We start from the raw sequence: 24432 nt of genomic DNA on the forward strand, positions 1-24432 counted from the left end.
ATTCTCTTTCACTCTATGGGACTTCCCTACATGCTGCCCCCAGGATCTGCTGATTGGTCCTCCAGCTCACCAGCAGTCATCATCACATCAATAACTAATAAAACCTATTCACCATTGATTTTAACAGACACTCTGTGACTGTGCTAAAAACTTTATTTCCTTTCCTGAAAGTATGGAGGGCGTTTCTGTGAGGTGCAGATCTGGATAGGATGTGGTTTTTCCTATTGGTTGTGGAGGTGCTACAGGATCAGAGCCTTCCATGTCTATGTGTGACTCATCTGTCTGAGGATGATGCAATGCTTCATTCTGTTTGGAATGTCACAAACAGGACCTAAATTGAACAGATATCCTGGATGTTCTTTGATATCCCAGTTTTTCTGCTCTTCATCCTTCAGCTTCACCTCCTCACAGATTTCATTCACTGTTCATATTATGAGACCAAATCTGAAGATCAAAATAGAAAAACTAAATAAATAAATAAATAAACCCTAAATGTCACCACCATGACTCCAATATCGACCTCTTTTGTGCTGAACTTCATTTTCTAACTGCCCATGTATATTTGAGTTTGAACATCATTTGAAGTGAAGTGTGTGTACACTGTAATGTGAAGTCTCAGAGAAAGAGTCCATATGGTCTGAAGACTCATGTTTCAGTAAGTCAGAAAGATAAAGTCACAGTTGAACCGTTGAGAGCAGGTGTGTGGGCAGTATATCTGCAAAAAGCCTTGTTTCTGTGACATTGACCATAAATGAAATCTACAAAATCCTGAACAGTTTTCTGCATATTGTAATCTTTTTTGTGCCCAGGGCATTTGTGTTGGAGTTTTGTTTGTTATTTTCCAAGAAACTAAAATTCAAGGAAAATGGGCATGATTTAATCTAAATGTATATCAATCGAGTACATTTTATGTGTCCAAATTCATCAAGGACCCCATGGGCATTCACTTCACTTCAGATTACATTCACTAGAGAATACAAAAGGCCACAGGCTAGTTATTAACAAGCAGAGGTGAGGCAGGTCAATTTCACAAAACAAAAAAACAAAAGTACTAAAAGCACAGAGCTGCAAAACACAAGCCCCCCTTCTACCGTGTTTCCTATAGCGGTTCTTGTGTAGATTAGGAAAGGGTAGGTGGAAGAAGCCGGTTGGAGGGTCCGGTTGTGGCGGGGTGGCGTTGCCCAGATTCCAGTAAGGATCAGCCCGAGACGAACGGGAGAGTAGAAAATTTAAAAGTGTTTGCCTGTCGTACGTAATCAGTGCACAGCCACTAGATGAGCATACAACTAAAAGGATAAAAAATACAATGCCAAGGTCCATAAAAAAAGGTAAAGGGGGTAAAAAGCAGTGAAACAGGTGTGGACGAGGACGGCAAGCCATGTACACCAGCGCCATCTTGGAAACCTTAATATATTCACATAAATACATTTCTCATTTTGGAACTAATATTTCAAGAATTGAAAACAGTCTGCAAATCCTCTCTCTTCTCTCCTGAGCCTCTCTTTGCTGCCTCATGTCCTCTCTGATGAGGTCTAGCAGCTCAGCATCCCTGTATCTTCTCCTGTTCGTCCCTGTTGTGGGTGGCTGACCCTCTTCCTCATGGCTTTTGTTTAAGTCACCCACTGCTGCGTGTGGCCCTGTGGTGTCCTCAGGGAGAGAGGAAATTAGGACAGGAGGCCTAATGGAAGGCATCTGTCCTATCACCTCATCCATGATGGCAAACCAGGGCCAAGTAGCAGCAGTGAGCTTCCCACTGACCTCCTCTCCTGACCCTGGATACTTGCAATTCTAAAGGCAGAGGAAATCAAAAATGACAGTAGACAAATAAAAACACCACAACAACTCTTAGTAATTGCACATTTATTAACTTGTATTCTTAAGAATTATTTTCTTGATAACACACATACATACTTTGTATTTTTTTAAAGTTATCCCATTTCTTTCTGGCCTGCAAAGAGGTGACTTTCCCCTGCAGGCCCATCTTCTCCAGAATTGTCCTGATCACACACAAAAAGTAAGAGAAGAGCGAAAACCATGGAACCTATGTTAATCCCTAAATCCAAGTTTTCACAGACTCTTTGAATTTGGACAGCCGTATTCGAAGCATGCTACCCCTGGATTTGGACACCGCAATCGTCTCGTGTTATGTTCAGATTTGCACCCTCCGTCTCTTTGTGTGTAATTAGCCCCAGCTGTGTTCCCCATGTGTTTCCTGTCTCCTGTCATTTCCTGTGTATTTAAATCCTTTGTTTTCTTCTGTCTAATGTCACGTTCTCCCTCATTGCTCACTGTGTGTTCTGCCTTCCAGTCTGTCTGTTTTAGTTTACTTTTCATAGTATTTGACAGTGAAACAGTTCTTGTTGTGTAGCAAACTGTGAGTCTCATTGCACTTCAGCTTATTTTTGGTTATGTTAGATCCAGAAGAGCAAGATGCCACACAGGTGAATATTCCACAGAGTGAGATCAGTGGCCAAGGGCAGAGGCAAGTAACTCAGGGTGGCATGGGCTCATGGCATGGCTGCTCAGAGGGAAAAGAGATCAACATTAGTTTCAATCAAAAACATGGACCAGAGAATTTTTACTTGGCCTGGAAACAACCATAAGGTAGCTGATGGACTGGCAGAGAAGTGGTGGAGACGCTGCTCTCAAATACACATTAAATACACATGAGCGACAGAGACAAAACAGGTCGGGAGGCCGACCGTGCGGAAGGCTGAGGCGGCAACCAGACATGTCCGGAGGCCGACCGCGGGGAAGGCTGCGGCGGCAACCAGACATGTCTGGAGGCCGAGACAAAAGTAAAGATTCAGCCATGAGAACTGTTTCAGTCCTTAACTGAGTCTTACTTTATCTTTATTCTCCATGTGCACTGTGACAAAAACACAGCATGTCACTATCATCACATTCTGAGGCCATACAGATGGATCTCACCCCTCCTGAGGAAGAATGAAGTCTGTGCATATAGGTGCATATATGCTGGAGACATTTCTGCCTGAGCATCTGATGAAGACATGTGAGAGGAGATGAAAGTGAAAGCTGTTCATAAGCAGAAGAGCTTGTGGGGCTCCTGATGAGGAGGTGACTGTTGCACTGAGAGAAATGGAGATTTCCTTTGTCAGAGTGGTGGTGGATGTCTCCAGTATGTCACTGTGAAAAGATCAGAGACCCTGGGGGAAGTAAAGAAGAAGTTCAGTGCTTGTCACTGCTGATCTGCCGGATGAAGAGGTGAAGAAGAAACCCTATTCCAGAAACAGTCGCAGCTGCAGAGAGGAATGTCTCCAAACTGAAGCTTATTAAAAATAATTAATATTTGCGGTCACTGACTTTGAATTAAACCCACACTGTTTGTATTGTTTGAACATAACACCTTTTCATTATTGATATTGTGGGAGCTGCCAGGACTTTCTGAATATTTGCACAAAACCTGAACTCTTATTTTATTTATGTTTTTTTTATTTAGATATATTTTATTGTTATTTTAAAACATTTTTGATATTTTATATCATTTTAGTGTTTCTTTATGTTAAATGTTAGAGATGGTTTAGAAGACTGTTAAATGTCTCTGTTCTACCTTCAGGTTGGAGCTGAATGAACCTGCAGACACGACTCAGGGCTGAATGAAGTCCTTCAACATTTTCAGGGAAAATCAGTCAGAGCAGTTTATTATTATTATTATTATTATATGTTTATGATGTAACTTTTTCTTTTTCCAAGTCAAACCTTCAGTCTCCACTCAGCAGTATCTCCTCAGTAACATAGTACAGCTCCCTCTAGTCGTCTGTGCGGAACTCCTCATCAGCAGTTCATCACAGGTTCTTCCTGATATTTGAATGAAATCTCAGCTCTGATGGAGCTTTGTGTGTGTTTGCTGAGTGTGTGTGAGAGCTGCTGCTCACAATAAACTGAAAGTGTTTGAGGAACAGAGAAACAGAAAATCATCTGATGATCCAGTGAAGACAATCTGAGCAAAGTGACTGAATGAAGCAGAGATTTTATTAATGGTTGACAGAAAAGTGATCGACAGATTTCATGTGGAAGAACAGAATATAGAGAATTTGAACAAATCAAGTCCAACATGAAAGGATCCAAATGTTTCCACTTAGCCTGAGTCATCAGAAATAATTCAAGCAGTCATTCAGAGCATGAACACACATGAAGAATCCAAGGTATCAGTCAGATGAAAGAAGATCAGATTTCAGGACTGGACTCTTCACAAACACTGAAGAGTCAAAGTTGGATTGAATATTTCTACACTGTGTCTGAGTTCAGTGTCTCTAACATCCTCTGTACTCACTGATTAGAAAGACAACAACATGTTGGACTGTTTCTGGATCATGTCAGTGACATGTTACTGTCCCACAACCACTTTACTGACACTGAGTCACCATGAGAGGAGCAGCAGAATAAAGCTCACACTGACAACATTAGAACAACGTGACAGAAACACATGTATTTGTGGAGAACACAGAGTGACTTTGTGTTTAGTTTGTGATATCAGGGAGGGAGGGAGCTGTTCTCACACACTGTTGTACCGATCATTAACAGCAGGGGGCGACCTCACTGCATTTAAAGCACAGCAGGCAGCTCAGACCCAGCTGTACCTTGCATGTTAGCTCACTGTGGAGTTAACATAACATTAGAATTTAGAAAATAACTATATGCAAAATAGAAATATGCAAAACAGTTTTTAGTTTAAAAAAGAGTGTTTGCAGGCTTAAGCTGTTGCACCAGTATGACTGAAGAGAACTACAAGAACAAGCTGAAAGCACACCATTGAAGTGTAATGAGTCCATGACTTTTTGCCTGGGATTGTTTTCCAGTAATAATAAATTATACAAGTGGCATATTTGTGTAAAGATATAGTTTGTATGATCATTTGTCGTTTTTATGTGTTTCGAGTAAATCTAAGAGTTAAAATATTTTGAAAAAAAAATTAAAATAATTTATTCTATGAATACAAACTACAATTTACCAACATCATTGAACTTTCCTATATTATCACTATAGTATTAACCAGTCAAACAACAAAAATACAAAAAAATAAGACATGAACAGTGTCCTAGAGATTACCCATAATGCACTTCTAAATAACACAGGAAATCATTCCTGTCTGTGGATATCTCTGTACATCTCCTCCATCTAATGCATAGTACACACTGAAAAAGTTACATAGACTTACAGACTTTTTATGCAGTTTCGAGCATTTAAAAACAGTGCAGGCAGCATGGTGATTAGCACTGTTACTTGACAGTAAATCTGGTTTTGTGGTCAAGCAGAGAGAGCTCGTTCACTGTCCACTCCATTCCAATTCCTGCAAGTCTGGCTGCAGTCAGCTCTGTTTGTACAAAGTACATGTTACAGCTAGTCTGTGGGCTATTCTTGCTCATGTTGTTGAGAGCAAAGTTCTAACACAAAAAGAGCTGAAATGAAACTCTGGTGTCAAAAAACAATTAAAGTGACACTGAAATCACTGCTTTATTTTTTGATCTTTGAACTTTTTTTGCAGTTCTCCTGTTCCCAGTGCTATCACTCGCCTGTCTGTTCCAGCCCATTTGTCAACCAATTCACATTTGGCAGTCGCATATGCCATGTGCGTCCAGCAACGTGCAGTCAGGATCTTTAAGGACTGCAAGGGAGCACGTCTGGAGTGGGTGAAAACCCCTTTGCACTTTCTGTCTAACTGAAAAGAGTACACAGATTTACATTTGTGGGACTATAAATTCTGCATAAGAAGGTGGTGGGTTCAGGTTTGCATATTCTCCCTGTGCCTGCTTGGGTTCTCTCCGAGTACTCTGGCTTCTTCCCACAGCCCAAATATATGCAGTTAGTGGGGTAAGGTTAAATGGCAATTCCAGTTTGCCCATAGGTGTGAATGATTGTCTGTCTCTCTGTTGTAGGCCTAAAACAGGCTAGTGACCTGTCCAGGGTGTACCCCACCGCTTACCCTGTGGTAGCTGGCTCCAGTCCCCCCTACAACCCTGAATTGGATAAACGGAAGAGAAATTATGAATGTAAATTTAAAAACCTGCCACTTCTTCAAGAAATAGCATCAGAATAAACTAAAGTTCAGTTTGTTATGCCACTTTTAACTTTACCCTCTAACAGTTCCAACTTTAAAGGCAGGAAAGGGCTGCACTCGCTTATCAATAACTGAATATTTCTGTCTGGCAGTAAAATAAAATCTGACAAATAAATTACGAGCTGTGTGATACCATCTGAAATGTGTTGGAGTGGTAACAGGAGAAAATAGCTCTACACGGTTACCTGATGATACCATATCCAGCTTATTTCATAGCTGATGGTATTTGAACAAACTTGTATCTCAGAGCTGCTCTGGTTCCTTCATCCACTCTGCTTCTCATCCCCTCCAGTTTCTGGACCTTCTCTGTGTCTCCTTCCTCCTTCATCTTCCCAATCAGAAAGTCCAAGTGGACAACAGTGGACAGAGAAAAAACATTCAGAGCAATCTGGTCCAGCTTTTCAAGATGTTGGTAGGACTCATCCAGGAACTGTGACTTCTCTGCTGTCAGTTTTTTCATTTCATTTTCAAGATTTTCCAAAAGGCTCAATGTATTCTTACTTTCTGTTTTATACTTTTCATACTTTTCTTTCATGTCTTCTTTGGTCCTCTCAACTATCCTTGTTTTGGTCACATATCTCCACTTTTCTTTTACATGATCTGATGCAGGACACCCTTTGGTACATGACGTACAGCGGCCTCCTTTCATGACCTCACAGTATTCAGGTCTCCAAGCAATTGTGCATCCAGGATAGTGACAGGTCTCCTCACAGACTTGACAGCAGACAGCTCCTACATAACCACCCAACAAAAAGTGCCTCTTGATTCGTTCTTTAACTTTGTAGACCTCAGTAAGTTCTACACTAAACTTCTCATTCTTCTTCATGTCCTCTTCATGTTCCTTTAGAGCATCTTGAGTTTGCTTGATTTCATTCTTTCTTTCTTCAATAAATTCAATTCTCTCGTGCAGGTTCTGGATGCAGGCGTTTAGCCTGATGCGTTCGTTCAGAACTTCAACTGTTCTCATCAGTTTCTGAGGACTTGGTTTTCCTAAAAAGTCAGCCAAATGACCCATTTCTTTCTGTGTAACTTTCCATGAATGTTTCAAAGCCTTAATTTCCTCCGTTCGCTGTTTATCCTGGCAGTTATCAAACAGGAAGTAAACAGGCTCATTTTTCTCATTTCTGGAACATTTAATGTTTGCCACTTTGAGAGTCTGAAGAGCATTTTCAGGTGTTCGTCCATTTGAGTGTGTGAAGAGAGCTACAATGTTTTTCTCCAGGTTTTTTCCAAACAGAGACATCATCGAACTGAAGATGTACCTAAGTCGATCACTGAGTCTATTATCTGTCGCCTTCATCACCAGACCCACTGAATTAAGTTCATGAACTCCATCCTCTGATCGAAACAAATCAAACAATCTCTGACTGATAATGTCATCATGTTCAGTACCACTGGTGTCTCCAAATCCAGGAGTATCGATGATGGTCAGAGAGTAGGGCAGAGTTTTATCTTCAAAACCAAAGACCTCGTACACGATCACATCTAATGTCTGACTGTCTGTTTGACTTCTCTTCTCCTCCTCTACGATCTGAAACCAGACTTCATCCTCCCACTTCACTCCCATGCTGTAGTTGAGCAGAGCGTTGATCAGAGTGGATTTTCCTGCTCCTGTTTCACCCACAAGTAAGATGGTTCTGTTTGTCTTATATTGATTTTTTTCACCAACAGTCATTTTTGTCAAAGATCCAAACATCTGTTTTTCTGTTCTCAGCTGGTAGACAGTAGGAGGTCCTGAATGGATCAGGAAACTGTTTGAGAGGATGTCTTCATATTGTGATGAGATGACACTAGTCCTGCAGACAAAATGCAGATTATGTCCACTGCATACATTTACAGTAAGAACTCTTTGTCATAGTTCTTATTTATAAACTGAACTGATCCTTTTATGTTTAGGATCAGATTAAATTCTTTATTTCTTTTACTCATTTAGACTAATATTTTTGTCTTTCCCTAAGCAGTGGTTGCCACAAAGTTACTTTATCTCTTCAAAAAAAGAAAATGCACAGTAGTTGACTTTAGAAGCTGATGGTACACTGCCCACTCAATCAGATAGAGCTTTTAGTATATTCTGGTCATTTTTATTTACACTGGCTAAAACAACACAATTTTTTCCCATCCACCTTTCATTGGGTGGGCACAACACTTATTTGGGTGGGCCTCAGCTCTTGCTGACCTGATCTTCTGCAGTTTCACATTTAATATAATTTTTACTACTATTATGATACAAGGATATGTATGTGGAATCAGATTTTGGAGTGAGGTGACTCACATGGGCAAGGTGTTGCTCTACTCAATGGTATATAGTGCAAGTGGGTGCTGCTGACTTCAAATGAGGATGTGGTCGGGCAGTGGAAGGAATACTTGGAGTGCCTCTATAATCCATAATGGCAGGTCTTCCGTAGAGGAAGCAGAGTCTGGGAATAAATGAGATGACTCCCCCATCACCGAGGGTGAGCTCACTAAGGTAGTTAAAAAACTCTTTGGTGTCCAGGCAAGTGGGATGGACGAGGTTCACCCTGAGTTCGAAAAGCTCTGGATTTTGAAGGGCTGTCCTGAATGACATGCCTCTGCAACAGTGCATAGAAATCGTGGGCAGTGTGAACCCGTGTTGGTGATTCCCACCTTTATAAAGGCAGACCAAAGGGTGTGCTCCAACAACATGAATATCAGACTCCTTAGCCTCCCTGTCAATGTCAAGGTTCTGGAAAGGAGAGTTCATTCATTAGTCCAACCTCGCACATGGGAGGAACAATATGGTTTTCCTCCTGGTCACGGAAGACTGGACCAGCTCTTTATTGTCTCAAAGATATGGAAGGTGCATGGGAGTTTGCTAAACTAGTCTACATGTTTTTAGCAAACTTGGAAAAGGCTGGCCTGTCATTTTCTTTTGTTCACCAGGGAGGATATGAAAAATGACAGTCTAGCCTTCTTAGACTGTGAGCCCATAATGGGCGACATTTAAAAGTTGATATGTAAGGTAAATCAACACATACGAATCAGTATTTAAGGTTTGACTCTCATCATCCACTGGAGCACAAACCTGGTGTCATCAGGACGTTACAACATAGAGCAAACACTATCCCCACAGACACAGCGGCCAGGGAAGCAGAAGAACATCACATCAAGAAGGCCCTGAGTAAATGTGGTTATCCCAGCTGGACATTTGTCAAAGCTGGGAAGGCGCCTAAAGAAAGCTCCAGACGGTCCAGGAGAGAAGGACAACTGTTGGCTAAGCGAAAACCCTCAGTGATCCCTTATGTGTCAGGAGTATTGGAACAGTTGAGATGCATTTTTTCTAAACACCGGGTCTCTGTGACTTTTAAAACCAAAAGCACACGGCAGTAAAAATTGGTCCACCCCAGCGATCGGGTCCCCCGACACAAACAGAGTAACATAGTGTATGCTGTTAAGTGCCAGGAGGATTGCCAGGATTTATACATCGGGGAAACCAAACAACCTCTGATGGCGCAACACAGAAGAGCTGCCTCGTCAGGCCAGGACTCAGGTCTATTTACATCTACAGGCCAGTGGACACTCTTTCAAGGATGAGGATGTACACATCCTGGACAGGGAGGAACGCTGGTTTGAGCGCGGAGTCAAGGAGGCCATTTACGTGAAAAGGGAAAGACCATCTCTGAATCGAGGAGGGGGCCTAAGGGTACATCTTTCACCATCTTACAATGCTGTGATTGCAGCCATTCCCCAACTCTCTGTGAATGGTACTCATGGCCACTGATCAATGATCACTGATGAATGGTCATGACAATTTGCATATCAGTGACATGAAACTGACCTCACAGCTCATTGTTAATTCAGTGTGCTAGCTTCAGTCATTATGCAAAGGAGCTGTCTATAAGGTTGGAAACCTGCAGTCAACTGAGACTGAAGAAGTCCTTTGGATGAGAGACGAACAGTTTCTCCAACTGAAAATGCTACGTCCAGATGAACAGAATCAACATTTTGATATCTCAGAATTTTGTTCACAAGTGAGGAGAGAGGGGAGGAGAATGACAGATGGACTGGAACGGTACAGAGTTAGATGCTGTACTGATCAGTTGTGAGGAAGAAAGTTGAGCATAACAGTGAGGTTGGTGATTTATTGCTGATCTACGTCCATACCCTCACATATGGTTATGACTTTTGGGTAATGATTGAAAGAATGAGATTGTGGATAAGAGCAGAGGAAATGAGCTTTTGCCAAAGGGTGGCTGGCCTCTCTCTTAGAGAGAGGGTAAAGAGTTCAGTCATTTGAGAGAGGCTCAGAGTAGAGACACTACCCCTCCACATCAAAAGGAGCCAGTTGAGGTGGTTTGGGCATCTGACTAGGATCCCTACATGATGAGGTATTTCGGACATGTCTTACTGGAATGAGGCCCCACTAGAGGCCCAGGACATGCTGGAGAGATCATATCTCTCAGCTCTAGCCCAGGAACATGTCTGTGTTCCCCCAGATAAGCTGGAGGAGGTGGCTGCGGGGAGGGAAGACTTCTCTGTTTAGGCTGATGCCCTCGTTGATAAGTGGAAGAAAAATGGGTGGTTTTTTAGTTTGTTTAGTTTAGTTTGTTTTTCAAACAGGTAATATTGTTTTAATCAATGTTATGTTATGCTCAGGGAAGGAAACAGTTTGAATTTTGAAAGGGAGTGATGTGAGAACTCAGAAAGCAAAATAAACCTGATGTCGATTAAACATGTTTCACCAGTGATATTAATCTGTACAGTTCTTCTGATAAATAACATACTTGTACAGCAGTGCTTCTTTGGTTCCTTCATCCACTCTGCTTCTCATCTCCTGCAGTTTCTGGACCTTCTCTGTGTCTCCTTCCTCCTTCATCTTCTCAATCAGGAAGTCTACGTGGACAATAGTGGACGCTGAATCAGCTTTCAGAGCGATCTGCTCCAGTCTGACAACATGTTGGTAGGACTCATCCAGGAACTGTGATTTCTCTGCTGCCAGTTTGTTCATTTCATTTTCAAAATTTTGCAAATGACTCAACTTTTTCTCACTTTCTGTTTGATCCTTCTTATCGCTCTGTGTCATTTTTGCTTCTTTTTTCTGAACTTTTCTTATCCTGGTCACATATCTCCACAATTCTTTTACATGATCTGTTACAGGACACTTTCCAGTACACGAAGTACAACGACCATCTATAAAAACTTCACAGTGAGTTAAAGCCATAATACATCCAGGATAGTGACAGTTCTCCTGACAGACTGTACAACTGACAGCTGCTTTAAAACCAGGACCAAACATCTGTTTTCTGATAAGTTCTTTATGTTTATAAACCTCAGCATCAAATGCAGTTAACTCATCGTTCATCTTCATTTCTTCTTCATGTTCCTTCAGCGCTTCTTGAGTCTGTTTCATCTCTCTTTCTTTTACTTCAGTGAATTTGATTCTTTCTTGCAGGTTTTGGATGCAGGCTGTCAGTCTGATAAATTCCTTTGACGCTTCATGTGTTGTCTTTAGAGGTGTAGTTTTTCTCAGGAACACTTTGAACTTTCTCATTCCTTTCTCTGAGATTTCATAATCATGTTTTAGGTATTCTTCTTCTTCTTCGTCTCCTCGGGCTTCATGCTGACTGTTGTTAAACAAGAAGTAAACAGGCTGATTCTTCTCATTTTTGGCACATTTAAATTTTGCAGATTCAATAGCTTTAAAAGCATTTCTAGGTCTTTTTCCATCTGAGTGTGTGATGAGAGCTACAATGTTTTTCTCCAGTGTTTTTTCAAAGAGAGACATCACTGAATCAAAGGTGTACATTAGTTGTTCACTCAGTTGATTATCTGTCGCCTTCATCACCAGACCCACTGAATTAAGTTCATGAACTCCATCCTCTGATCCAAACAACTCCAATAATCGCTGACTGATGATGTCATCATGTTCAGCTCCTCTGGTGTCTCCATATCCAGGAGTATCGATGATGGTCAGAGAGTAGGGCAGAGTTTCATCTTCAAAACCAAAGATCTCGTACACGATCACATCTGGTGTCTGACTCTCTGTCTGATTTTCATTTCTCTCCTCCTCCACGATCTGAAACCAGACTTCATCCTCCCACTTCACTCCCATGCTGTAGTTAAAGAGAACGTTGACCAGAGTAGATTTTCCTGCTCCTGTTTTACCCACAAGTAAGATGGTTTTATTTGGCTTGTCTGGATTTTTTTCACCAACAGTCATTCTTGTCACAGTTCGAAACTTCTCTTTCTTTGGTCTCAGCTGGAAGACAGCAGGAGGTCCTGAACTGATCAGAACACTGTTGGAGATGATTACTTTGTATCTAGATGAGATGTTCCTGTAGAAAAATGGAACAGCTCAATCCATGTTTAAACTTTATATGTACACTTTATTCTTTCTTAAATGTGCTGTTGTGATATTTTCTAGTTCAAAGTTCGAGAAATATTAAAATAGAACCATGTACAGAATGTTGATGAACTGATGAAAGAACCTGAGCCCTTGACGTCAGCAGTGAGAGGTTTATTTGTTAACATGTTGGGTCATTACAGTTCAAAGAAATTAATCATTACCATTATATTTAACTATTTCTTTTTGATCCAAAATGCTACAGCAAAAGTTCAGACAGGGACTAGAAAGTGAAACCATTTGTTCCTATGTTAGCTTCGCTTCATAGAGTCCTTGTTAGATTTAGAGTTGATTTTAAAACCCTTCTTATAACTCAAAAAAACTTTAATGAAACAGCTCACTTTTGTGTTTTTATACAGGTTTTGTGACACATTGTTCCCTAGATTGATTTATGAAGCAATTTAAAGGTTTGATTCCTAAAGGAATCATAAAGAGTCATATTGTGTATTCAAACAGAGGAATCTGCTGAAATGTGGGAACTTTGCAGACATGACAAAGTCAGTTTAAGATGTAACAGTAATGATGATACTTACATAGTCTGGATAAGATCTGGTACAGGCACAGCCTGAGGTTTAGATGGCTGCTCTTTAGTTTCTGAAAATATTAAAAAGAATAAATTAACCTTAAACAGTCTGATTAATCTGACATAAATATAAATTAATATAGATATAATAATATAATATAATACAACTTAAATAAATAATACGACATATAACTACGATGTAGATTGGTAAGCAGTTTTTTTTTCAGTTCATTTGTTGCCGTGCTTTATTTAAATCTAAGTACTGCTGACCATTGTTGCAGTTTCTCTCTGGTTTCATTGCTCAAGGATATTTTGTCATGCAGATTGGAGCAGCCAGGGTTTGAGCTACCAACCTTTCAGTTACTAGCAGACCTAAGTAACAGCCACACACAACTGTAGGTCCACTATGAATGTATTAGCTGTTTTATTTTTCTAAATCTTTCCTGTGCAGCACTTCCTGTTAAATTGCTGCCCTGATACCCTCAGTGCCTCTGTCTAAATATAGACTGTTGACTGTGTGTCGTTCAGCCTGTTGTTCTAGGACACACTGACCTCTGTAATCTGAATGTAATTACCAGACTGAGCTCAATGTGTAAAAAAACTGTAAAATATTAATTTCTTAAGAAGTCCTCTAATTTCTGTTTGAGTACAGTTTTGGTTTCTCTACTCACCTGAGCTGCTCTGTGGTAAAGAAAAATCTATATCCAAATACATGCTCTCTCTTTGCTGTCGATGTGAGGCCATTTTCAAAAAGTAGATCCAAAGTTTTACTCAGCAAAATCTCATTCTCTGACTGAAGACTGCAGAGCTGCAAGACTCTGCTGCCATCCACAACACAAACTGATCAGGATATTCTGCAAGAGAAAAATCATCAGAAACTTTCTCTGTCGTTACAGCTTTAAATATATTTTTTCCTTTTTCTCTTTTTCTTCTTTTCTGTCAGAGCAGTTGAAAATGTTGGATTTAAGCAGCTGATTAAAGTAACAGATCCTCTGTACCAGCTCCCTGGCCATAAACCTTTCCCCCGATACACACAGAGTACAGACAGACAGCTGAACAGCTGCAAAGTGTATCATATTCACCACACATTGGATTTGTGGTCACGTTGCATACACATGAACCTCACTGCTCACTTCACTGAGACAGTTCTGCACTCCCTGTCCAGCACTTTTTTTCTTGCCTTGGAGTATAAGCAAACCACAGCTGAGTGACTATGTTAATTTTGTAAATTTACTAATTTGTTTGTTTGAAAGCTTATTTCATTTTAACAGAGGATATATCCACCATTTTTTAAATGAATGTTTACTTTAATTTTCTGTATTCACATGTATTTGAAACTGACCCAAGAATTAGTTATCCATTTTATTTGTATTCTGTTGTGGCAATGCATACATACACACACACACACACACACACACACACACACACAGACACACTGTTGTTCTTGACCACCTTTGGTGGTGTCTCTCATCAGGTCTTGGGGACTGTTACAGTATATTTGGCTCAGATGTTGCTGTACAATATCCCAGCCACTTGGTTGTGTCTCTCAGTGTACGCTCTCCAGTTAGCCTCCGGGTACTTTTGTAGTCTGCAACTCGGATCCTGTCGACTGTGGTAGACTCCTGCCTCTGTGGATAGGGTCCTTAGGGCGTGTCCGCAATCAGAACATTTGTTCTGTCCTTTAAGTCGGGTTTTTCTAGCCAGTGATATGATTTCTTGATGTCACTTCCTCTATCTGTCGACTGTACATTGCATCCAGGGGCTTGGTCATCCATTAATGTTCCTCTACCTGTTTGTCATTACTCTCTGTCTTCAGCTGCCTGTTTATTTATGGAGGAGCTCTATCTATCTATCTATCTATCTATCTATCTATCTATCTATCTATCTATCTATCTATCTATCTATCTATCTATCTATTGATCAATCAGTTTCTATTAATCCTTTCAAACACAGTGTTGAACAGCTATTTGAAGGTAAAGATAAAAAAAAAAACCAATACAGTTCAAAAATAGATAAAACAAAAGGGGACAGCAATAAGAACCATTCAAATTTTTAGGCATAGAATTATGACACGTAGGATAGGGTGAACAAGTCGGTCTTTAATTTAGCTTCGAAAACCTCCACAGAGCAAGCTTGCCTGATATTTTGAGGGAGGTTGTTCCACAAAGATGGGGCATGAAAAGAAAGAGCTCCGCAATAATTTTTCTTCTGGCTTTAGGAACTTTTAGAAGGCCAGTATCCTGAGATCGGAGAGCAGGGGATGGAACATAGAGTTCTACAAGCTTTGTAGGTGAGCAACAGGATCTTAATATCTGCTCGAACCTGACAATGCAACCACTGGACTTTGTATTTGTTTGCACTTAAAACAGTCTTTTATGATGGAGGCTACCCCACCTCCCCTCCCAGAAAACCTAGGGAAAGCTGAAGAAACTGGGGTCTAGAGGGCAAAGTTCCAGCAAAGGTGTCACTTCACGAGCATGCAGCCATGTCTCAGTTAGGAACATGATGTTCAGGTTATGAGTAGCAAAAAAGTCCAGAAATACGTATGTTTTACTTGATACAGACTTTGCATTTAAGACATCCATGGTAGCAGGTTGGATATGCACAGTGTTGGGTGTACTGTATTTAAATTACTTTTCCACTGAAAAAGTAGAGTAACTAATTACTGTTCATTTTTAGGTATTTTAATTACAGTCCAGAGGTTCAGTCAATGAGCTCGTCAATAGCTTCAATACTAAAATGTTAAATGTAATGGACACTATTGCTCCCATTAAGGTGAAGGTTATCTCTGGAAGGAAAAAGTCTCCATGGAGAAACTCCACACTGGTGAAAAATGAAAAAAGAGAGTGTAGGAAAGCTGAGCGTAGATGGAGAAAAACAAACCTCCAGGTTCATTATGACATCTATAAAGAGAAACTTCACAATTATAACTTACAACTGAGGAGTGCAAGGAAGTCCTACTTCTCTGACATCATCACCAAAACAGTCATAACGCTCGGGTCTTATTTTCTACAGTTGACAGGCTAACAAACCCTCCTGTGTCAGTGGCAGCTGAACTTCATTCGACCATGGCCTGCAATGACTTTGCCAAATTCTTCACAGAAAAAATCCAAAAGATTAGACAAGCAATTAATACATCAACAGCTGATCCAGGAAATGTACTGTGTCCACCGAAAAACTGTTTAAACACCATCAAACAGTTTCACCCTATTAACAGCAAAGACCTGGAGGACATCTTAGGTCAACTGAACTCCTCCTCTTGCTGTTTAGATGTCCTGCCAACAAGTTTTTTCAAAAGGTCTCAAAGACTTTGGAGTCAGACCTGTTACAGATCGTCAACTTTTCTTTAATATCAGGTGTGTTTCCAGAATCACTAAAACTGCTGTAATAATAAACCTATACTGAAAAAGGACAATCTTGACAAGACACAAATGAGTAACTACAGGCCGATCTCAAATCTCCCATTTTTAAGTAAGATTATTGAAAAAGCAGTTTCTCAACAGCTCAATTACTTCCTAAAACAGAATAACTGCTATGATGCCTTCCAGTCAGGTTTTAGACAGAACCACAGCACTGAAACCGCTCTGACCAAAGTGTTTAATGACATATGTCTGAACACAGACAGTGGAACAATGTCAGTCTTAGTTTTACTGGATCTCAGTGCAGCATTTGATACAGTTGACCACAACATATTACTCAAACGACTGGAGAACTGGGCAGGTCTTTCAGGAACTGTACTAAACTGGTTCAAAACATACTTAGAAAACAGGAAATACTTTGTATCAATAGGTAACTTCACATCTGAGCAGACAAGTATCACATGTGGAGTTCCCCAAGGTTCCATCTTGGGACCCCTTCTGTTTAACATTTACATGCTCCCACTGGCACAGATTATAAAGAACAACAAAATAAACTATCATAGCTACATGAATGACACACAAATATATATCACAATGTCACCAGGAGACCGAGGCCCTGTACAGGCTCTTGGTAAATGCATTGAGGAAATTAATGACTGGTTGTGCCACAATTTTCTCCAGCTAAACAAAAATAAAACTGAGGTAATAGTCTTTGGTGCAAAAGAAAACGATTACAGGTCACCAGAGAACTTCAATCTATACACCTAAAACCACAAACCAGGCGAGAAATTTGGGTGTAGTGATGGATGCAGACCTAAACTTAGAAAAACACATTAAGACAATAACAAAATCAGCTTACTATCACCTCAAGAATATTTCAAGGATAAAAGATCTGATGTCTCAACAGGACCTGGAAAAACTAGTCCATGCATTCATCTTTAGTAGGCTTGATTACTGTAACAGCATCTTTACAGGTCTACCTAAAAATCAGTCAGACAACTACAGCTCATTCAGAACTCTGCTGCTAGAGTCCTCACTAAGACCAAAAAGTGGACCACATCAGTCCAGCTCTGAGGTCTTTACACTGGCTGCCTGTCCGTCAGAGGATAGACTTTAAAGTTCTGATGCTGGTCTATAAAGCTCTAAATGGTTTAGGACCGAAATACATCAGTGACCTCCTGACCCAGTATGAACCTTCCAGATCCCTCAGGTCATCTGGATCCGGTCTGTTATCAGTCCCCAGAGTCAGAACCAGACACGGAGAAGCTGCATTCAGCTTTTATGCTCCTTATATCTGGAACAAACTCCCAGAAAGCCTCAGATCAGCTGAAACACTCAGTTTATTTAAATCCAGGTTGAAGACTCACCTATTCTCAGCTGCATTTGAATAAAGCACCAAATCCACACTTAAGTTTAAATTTCAAAACCTACTTTTTAACTACTGATTTTATCTACTGTTCTGATTTTATCTACTGTTTTGATATTTGATTTTATATACTGTTTTGTTTGTTTGTTTGTTTGTTTGTTTGCTTGTCTTAATCAAATTTAAATCATGCTTTTTATTTGTTTTTGTTTTTAATGTCTCTGTAAAGCACTTTGAATCACCTTGTTGTTGAATTGTGCTATATAAATAAACTTGCCTTGCCTTGCCTTGCCTTACAGTTACTTACAATGTACTTGCGTTACATTGTAAAATAACCAAACTCACTGAAAATCATTATTTAATTTCAATAATTTATCTTCTAAAGGTAAAAATAAACTCTGCCGCTTTAACATCGCTGTAGTGCAGCTGTACGTCATTTCGCGCCAGTTTGCTGCATAGTCGTATTCTACAGCGGAAGATGTCGGACTCGGCTGAAGCGAGGGCCTGTTTTATGAAATGGAAATATTCCCGTCACTTCACTTTTCTAAAACAAGCAGACAAGAACATTACGGTAATATGTAAGCTATGTCCTGGGGAGAAAAAACTATCGGCCGCTGTCAATAGCACGAGTAATCTGCTGAAGCACCTGACACGGCAGCACAGACAAAGCCTTCTGAGTGAGCCATCTTCATCATCCATGGATAACACCGCGGCAACTCCTGCTAAGCAGACGAAACTTGATTTCACTTCAGCAACACAGAAAGTGTCTGAAGGTGAGCTTAAGAAAATGATTGCAGGCTACGTTGTGGAAGAGATGGTAACGCTGCGTACTGTAGAGTCTCCGTCTTTTAGGTGCATATTAAACAAAATACCTGTGTGTGGCAAAAAAGCAGCACTGCCTGATCGAAAAACGTTTTCTACTTACTTAGATAAGTGTTATGCTGACATGGAAATGGAGCTTAAAGAGACGTTCGAGAGTTTGGAATATATTTCCAGGACTGCTGACATTTGGACCAGCCATAACAAAAGTTTTCTCGGAATGACGGCACACTGGATTGATCCTTCTACTTTTGTACGAGGACATGCAGCGCTAGCATGTAAAAGAGTTCGAGGGAGACGCACATATGATGTCATCGGCAATGAAATCGAGCAAGTACATTCGGCTTATGGACTGAACTCTAAAGTGACAGCCACCGTGACAGACAACGGGTCCAATTTTATCAAAGCTTTTAGAATGTTCCTAAAATCAGACTCTGATGAGGAATCGGAAGAAGATGAAGAGGTGACATTTACCGATGTTGAGCAGACCCTCTCCACAGAATCTGAAGGACAGTTTTCTCTCCCTCCACACTTAAGGTGTGCATCACACACACTGAACTTAATTTTTCATGATGTTGAGAAATGGCTTCAAGCAAATGAGGCAAAATTCATCTACAGAAGTGCAACTTCAAAGTGTTCTGCAATGTGGACAAAAGCAAACCGTTCTTCTGTTGCTTCAGAGTTGGTAGATAATTTTTTCAAGAAAAAAACTCATAGTACCTGTTTCAACACGATGGAATTCATTTCACGACGCCCTGTCCAGGATCACTGACATTCCCCTTGCTGAATTAAATACTGTCTGCACTCAGTTTGGAATCAAATGCTTCACTGATCGGGAGTATCTGTTCCTAAAGGAGTATTGTATCGTGTTGAAGCCACTCACTGTTGCACTAGACATATTGCAAGGAGAAGAGAACTGCTATTTTGGAATCCTTCTTCCAACTCTGGAGATTCTAATGTCCAGGACGCTGGCACTGCAGGATGAGCTTAAGCTGACAGCATCCCTCCCTGATATCATTGTTAAGGTAATCTATATATAGCCTTACCCTAAAATAAATTTTTGTTTTATTTATCATGCTCTTATGTGAAGTGTCTGATGTATTTTTTTTTTTCATCATAGGCGATCAAGGTGCGCTTTTCCTCAATGATGGACAATAAAGAAGCTCTCCTGGCTGCAGTCACTTTGCCTAAATTTAAGTTACGGTGGATCAGAGAAGAAGAGAAAAAAGACATGGTTAGGGCAATGCTTACTACAGAGTGCTGTGGGTTGTCTCTTGAAGACCAACAACCTGCTCAAGATCACAAGAACCCTGCTGACTCCACCGATGACTTTTTTTCATTTGAGGAGGACGACTGTACCTACTCTGCTGAAACAGAGGTGATGGAATATTTGAAATCTGCTGGGTCTGAGCTGGGTGTTCTTAGCCAGTTTCCCAGGATTAAGGCCATTTCACTGAGGTACAACACAGCCACACCATCAAGCGCACCAGTCGAAAGGCTTTTTAGCCTCGGCAATCTTGTGTTTACACCCAGAAGGAACAGACTGTCAAGTGAACGCTTTGAGAGACTTACATTAATGAGATACAACAACTTTTTCAAAAACAACACAGCTAAGTAGTACAAAAAATGTTTTGGAAAACATGAGTACATACAGCATGCAGGAAATATGGTGCTCATTGGTTTGAGGAAGTTTCAGAGGAATTCTGTTCGTTAACCAAAGTTCAGAGTTAACTTCACTTTGTTGAATCACATGATATGATTACATACATTATGTATGAATATGTTACTCATTGCTTTGAAAATTTAAAAATTTTAATGTTTACTGCGTGAAATATGTCATGTTTAACATTTCTTAAGTTAAGCTTTTTTGTTATTCAGATATGTTGCAGAAAAATATATTTGTTATTCTGGAATTGTGTTTCTTAGCTAAAGAAAGTTACATTCCTTACTAAAAAATGTAATTATTAAAGAATGTTTTTTTATAGAATGTAATAAAGATGATTCAGGAAGCAAAAAGGCTAAAATATTTCATGTTGACTCGTATTTTTTTTTAAAATTATTTATTATTTAAAGAGTTTAATTTAAATTGTTTGTCCACTCAAGGTTTATGGGGATTTTAATAAGTATTTAGTTAAATTACTTATTGAGTAATTAAGTTACTTTTCAGACACAGTAATTAGATAAGTATTTTAAATACAATATTGATTAAGTAATTAGTAATAGTAATTAATTACTTTTTTAAAGTAACTTACCCAACACTGGATATGCAGTAATTGTAAGATGTCCATATTTGCTCCACCTCCCCTCACGTCCCGTTGGCATGGTGACCAATAAAACTGCATCGGGTGGGCGTGCTCCAATGACGTCGGGTAAACAGGAAGAAGGCAGCACTGTTTGAGGGCAAAAAGCTCTAATAACCCAGGATCACCGATGGCAAGGACCCGCCACATCCAAAATCTGACCCACACACACACACCCCCGAGCTCGTGCCATGCACACTTGTCTAGCACCTCTGTTTTGAAGTATTCCAACTGGATCATGTAGATGCAGTTCCTCCGCTTTCAACAACCAGAGGCAACGTGAGTCCTCCAGATCGCTGCAGAACGCAGGGGAGCATCAGCAGTGAGTCACAGATATTTAGAAACATTTGTCGCTCAAACACCAACAGGGAGTGGGTTTTAAAGCTAGTAGGGATATCACTATGAATACAATACATAAACATTTCAGAACTGAGATAGATGTCACCTGTCACCATCTTTAGCGTTTATTTCAGATATATCAGCACCTCTACACCATCAGGTTTTGAACTGATAACAAGCCAGATGTGTCTCCCCTTTAGTCTGCAGGATGTTGCATCCATGTTTTCCAGGAAGAATTTCACATTTTCATTTATCTAACAATAAAAGCATTTTCCACTTCTAAATGAGCTTTGGTCCAGAGAAGACTGCGGCATTGATCGTGTTCACTTTTGGCTTCTTCTTTGCATGATTCACTTCAACATCAAATGTTCTGGACACAGACTGTCCTCAACTTGCTTTTGAAAACTCATTTAAAAAACCCAACTTTTTCAGTTTTAAACTCTTGAAATTATTTTAGCCTAATTTTCCCTACACCTGTCATAACACATCATGTGAGGCAGCAGGACAGGACCAGAATGAAGGACTGAACTCAAAACTTATTGCTGGATTTACAAAAACAATAACTAAACTGGAAGGCACCATAAACTAAACTAAACAGACAGACTGACAAAAAACACAGTCAGGGAACAGACCACAGGTGGGAACACAGCTGAACATACTGTAGTCTAAATAACGAGTCAGGGAAACTAAACAGGGCGTGCTGCACACTGGACAAGTGACCATCAAAGTAAAACAGGAAGTACATGAACACTGAGATGCAGACTGACTTCAAAGAGAGAGACCAAATACTAACACAGGAAACTACACACAACAGGATGGAAACACGGGGGAAGACCAAGAGACTGGACTCGAAAGGGAACGACATTAAATAGGAACTGGAACTAGAAGCTATGAAACAAAATTCAGAGCCGCTCTAAACTAAACATCAGAATCTCAATATTCTGCAAAACATAAACAACAAGCTTAAGAAACCCAAAAACTTGTGTCAAAGACCCATGACAATAGATTTTCTTCTACGCTGATGAGAAATCATTGAATCTGTGAATGCAATGGCTGTGTTACACTGAAAATGATTGAATATCAAAGCTGTCATGTAAAGTATGAAATGTCTAACTGGGTTTTAACATTTGTAGATGTAAACTTGTGAATATTATTGTGCTCTGCTGTGTGCTTCAACTCTTGAAATAAATTATTCATCTGCATCTCTGTGTATGCACACAGGTTATTCCTTTTAAAGCTGAGTGTTAAATAATATTATGCTAAAATTATTTTTTAATTAATGAAATGTATTATTAATATGAGTTCTGTAAGGGGTCCAGATGATATTACAGGGGTACCTGTGGTTTCTGTGTTTATGTTTTTCTTTGAGTTTTATGGGACAATGGCTTCAGGATATAATAATTCAAACTTTCAATTAAACGAGTTGGAAGTTTTTCACTGAAGCATGTTGTATATTATACTGACTGGATAATTTTATGGAACTATAATTATGTGTCAAATGTGTCCTTATTTTGAAGGAAGCCTCACGGCCGTACATATCCCGAGATTTATTGTGCATTGGTTGCTGTTATTGGATGTTTTTTCCAAATAATGGCGGACAGCTCAAACAAAATAGCTGAGGAATAAACATTTAAATAGAAGAATTGGCTTTCACCGTGTTCAGTTTTCTGTACTAATGTTAAAACAAAAAATAACTTTAAAACATTAAATTTGGTTAAATTCCAATAAGTTACATTAGTCGCACTAGTGAGGGGGTCGCTACTTGAATCAGTCATACCACCTGAGTTGGTCAACTTTTATTACTTCCCTGTCCTTCCCTGTTCCCTTATTCCTAATTTTGTATCTAAAATATACAAAGTGTGATCATAAGTTAAAATTGTGCTTTAAAATTTAACACATAAACACTTACTATGTTTGCTAACTGCCATGTTTAATGTCCAGAGTCAGGACAGCCTGAGAGACCTACAGGGGTCCGTTCTTCGTACCTCGCTAAGTAAGTTAGCCGGATTTGATTGTTGACGATTTCGCGTGATCTTGGATCGTTCGGTTCTCCGAAGCTCATCCGGGACTTGCTGTCATAGCAACAGATCCGTAAGCGTAAACCTGCTTGGGAGCAGGCTTACTTTATGTAAACAGGATTAGATCGCGGCCACTCAGGTATGTCCGCTGCAGTTATATGAAAGCAACAGCGACATTTCTCCACTGTTTTTCCATAAATAAATATTATCAATGTAACTAAAGATAATGCAGTATTTGATTCTTTTATTGATTTCATACAGATACATACAGGTCATTTCCTAAAAAAAAGGGAAATGTACTATTAATCATTCTATTTCATGTATTTGATTATTTCAGATGTAATTCATAATTTAGAGTAGTAATAGTAAATTACTTCGTGTAATCAAGATGAGAGACCACGGCTATAAAAGCGAAGGTGGATTTGGGAAGTCTGTTGCAGCCATGTCCTGTCCGTTTGTACGCGAGCAAGGAAGGTGCAAGATTGATAAGGAGAGTTTTCAGAATTCAGCGTATATTGTGGGATATATATATATATATATATATATATGTATATCAACTTACTGTGCATGCTTCAGTCACCCCTTGCATGGGAACAGGTAGAAGTGATGGAGTGTTATGTAAAACTACACACAAAAAACCCACAATGTCAATAAATGTCACAGTACAATAAGCATTTTAATTAAGGCAACAACCAAATATTTTACATTGTACAAATAGAATTATGAGCTCATTTACCAGTTATGAAGGTGCTGCTACTGCACCCCGGCTGCTGGTCTAAGGAAGAGCTGCCCCCAGGGATGCCCTCAACAATGGGTCTGGTGGCATTCAACCCTAGGGCCAGCTCCTCTGCCGGGGTGTGACGAGGGGGTGCAGGACCACCACCTGTCTTTATTTGCTCTGCCCTTTTCTTGGTTGCTGTTATAAACAAACAAACAGATTATTTCAGGGTCTCTTTTCAGGAGACTAAAAGCAATATAAGTGATAAATATTACCATTCTGTGGAATATTCTTATATTTCACTTTTACTTGTTCCCATGTTCTAGTGGGTCCTCTAATGTGAAAGAGGATATAATGTAATATAATATAATAAATTACTTACGAGTTTAATTTGTCAGCAACTTTCTGCCAGCCCTCTCTCCTTGCTTTTGCAGCCTTTGCAGTGTTCCCTTGCGTTTTAATTAAACTCTGAAACTCCTGAAATCCCTCAATCAAGAGTTCTTGCTCTGCTGCCGTAAAATACTGAGCGCGCTCCTTCGACATCTTCGCCGAC

The 24432-nt window shown here is 39.9% G+C and overlaps 2 protein-coding genes across 5 annotated transcripts; one reads left to right on the top strand and one right to left on the bottom strand.

The window, feature by feature from the left end:
* Nucleotides 1-4023: 4023 nt before the first annotated feature.
* LOC116320261 lies at nt 4024-23948 on the bottom strand. Of its 3 annotated transcripts, XM_039615126.1 has the most exons (6): nt 21015-21058; nt 20757-20894; nt 13635-13817; nt 12974-13034; nt 10822-12372; nt 4024-7875 (listed from the first exon to the last, which is right to left on the bottom strand). In XM_039615126.1, the coding sequence occupies exons 3-6, from the start codon at nt 13705-13707 to the stop codon at nt 6285-6287; spliced, it is 3276 nt and encodes a 1091-aa protein (XP_039471060.1). In that variant the 5' UTR covers nt 13708-13817; nt 20757-20894; nt 21015-21058; the 3' UTR covers nt 4024-6284. The 3 variants fall into 3 exon arrangements, with proteins under 3 accessions (XP_039471060.1, XP_039471061.1, XP_039471062.1); XM_039615127.1 differs by lacking the exons at nt 20757-20894; nt 21015-21058 and having other exon boundaries at nt 4024-5978; nt 6265-7875; nt 13635-15659; XM_039615128.1 differs by lacking the exons at nt 13635-13817; nt 20757-20894; nt 21015-21058 and adding an exon at nt 23898-23948.
* On the top strand, nt 17935-20517 carry LOC120441163. Of its 2 annotated transcripts, none has more exons than XR_005613838.1 (2): nt 17935-19529; nt 19625-20517. XR_005613838.1 is itself a non-coding variant. In XM_039615133.1 (2 exons), the coding sequence occupies exons 1-2, from the start codon at nt 19461-19463 to the stop codon at nt 20120-20122; spliced, it is 567 nt and encodes a 188-aa protein (XP_039471067.1). In that variant the 5' UTR covers nt 19195-19460; the 3' UTR covers nt 20123-20517. The 2 variants fall into 2 exon arrangements, 1 of the variants encoding a protein (XP_039471067.1); XM_039615133.1 differs by having other exon boundaries at nt 19195-19529.
* Nucleotides 23949-24432: the final 484 nt, after the last annotated feature.

This window comes from Oreochromis aureus, linkage group 7 (assembly GCF_013358895.1).
Source record: "Oreochromis aureus strain Israel breed Guangdong linkage group 7, ZZ_aureus, whole genome shotgun sequence".
NCBI lineage: Eukaryota > Metazoa > Chordata > Actinopteri > Cichliformes > Cichlidae > Oreochromis > Oreochromis aureus.

Excerpts from the sequence above, each read along its gene's own strand:
- LOC120441163 (XM_039615133.1), top strand. The coding sequence starts at position 19,461 with ATGTCCAGGACGCTGGCACTGCAGGATGAGCTTAAGCTGACAGCATCC. Across the intron at positions 19,530-19,624 it reads TCCCTGATATCATTGTTAAG|GCGATCAAGGTGCGCTTTTC; the intron begins GTAATCTATATA and ends TTTTCATCATAG.
- LOC116320261 (XM_039615126.1), bottom strand. The coding sequence starts at position 13,707 with ATGGCCTCACATCGACAGCAAAGAGAGAGCATGTATTTGGATATAGAT. Across the intron at positions 13,035-13,634 it reads TTTACCACAGAGCAGCTCAG|AAACTAAAGAGCAGCCATCT; the intron begins GTGAGTAGAGAA and ends TAATATTTTCAG. Across the intron at positions 12,373-12,973 it reads CCAGATCTTATCCAGACTAT|GAACATCTCATCTAGATACA; the intron begins GTAAGTATCATC and ends ATTTTTCTACAG.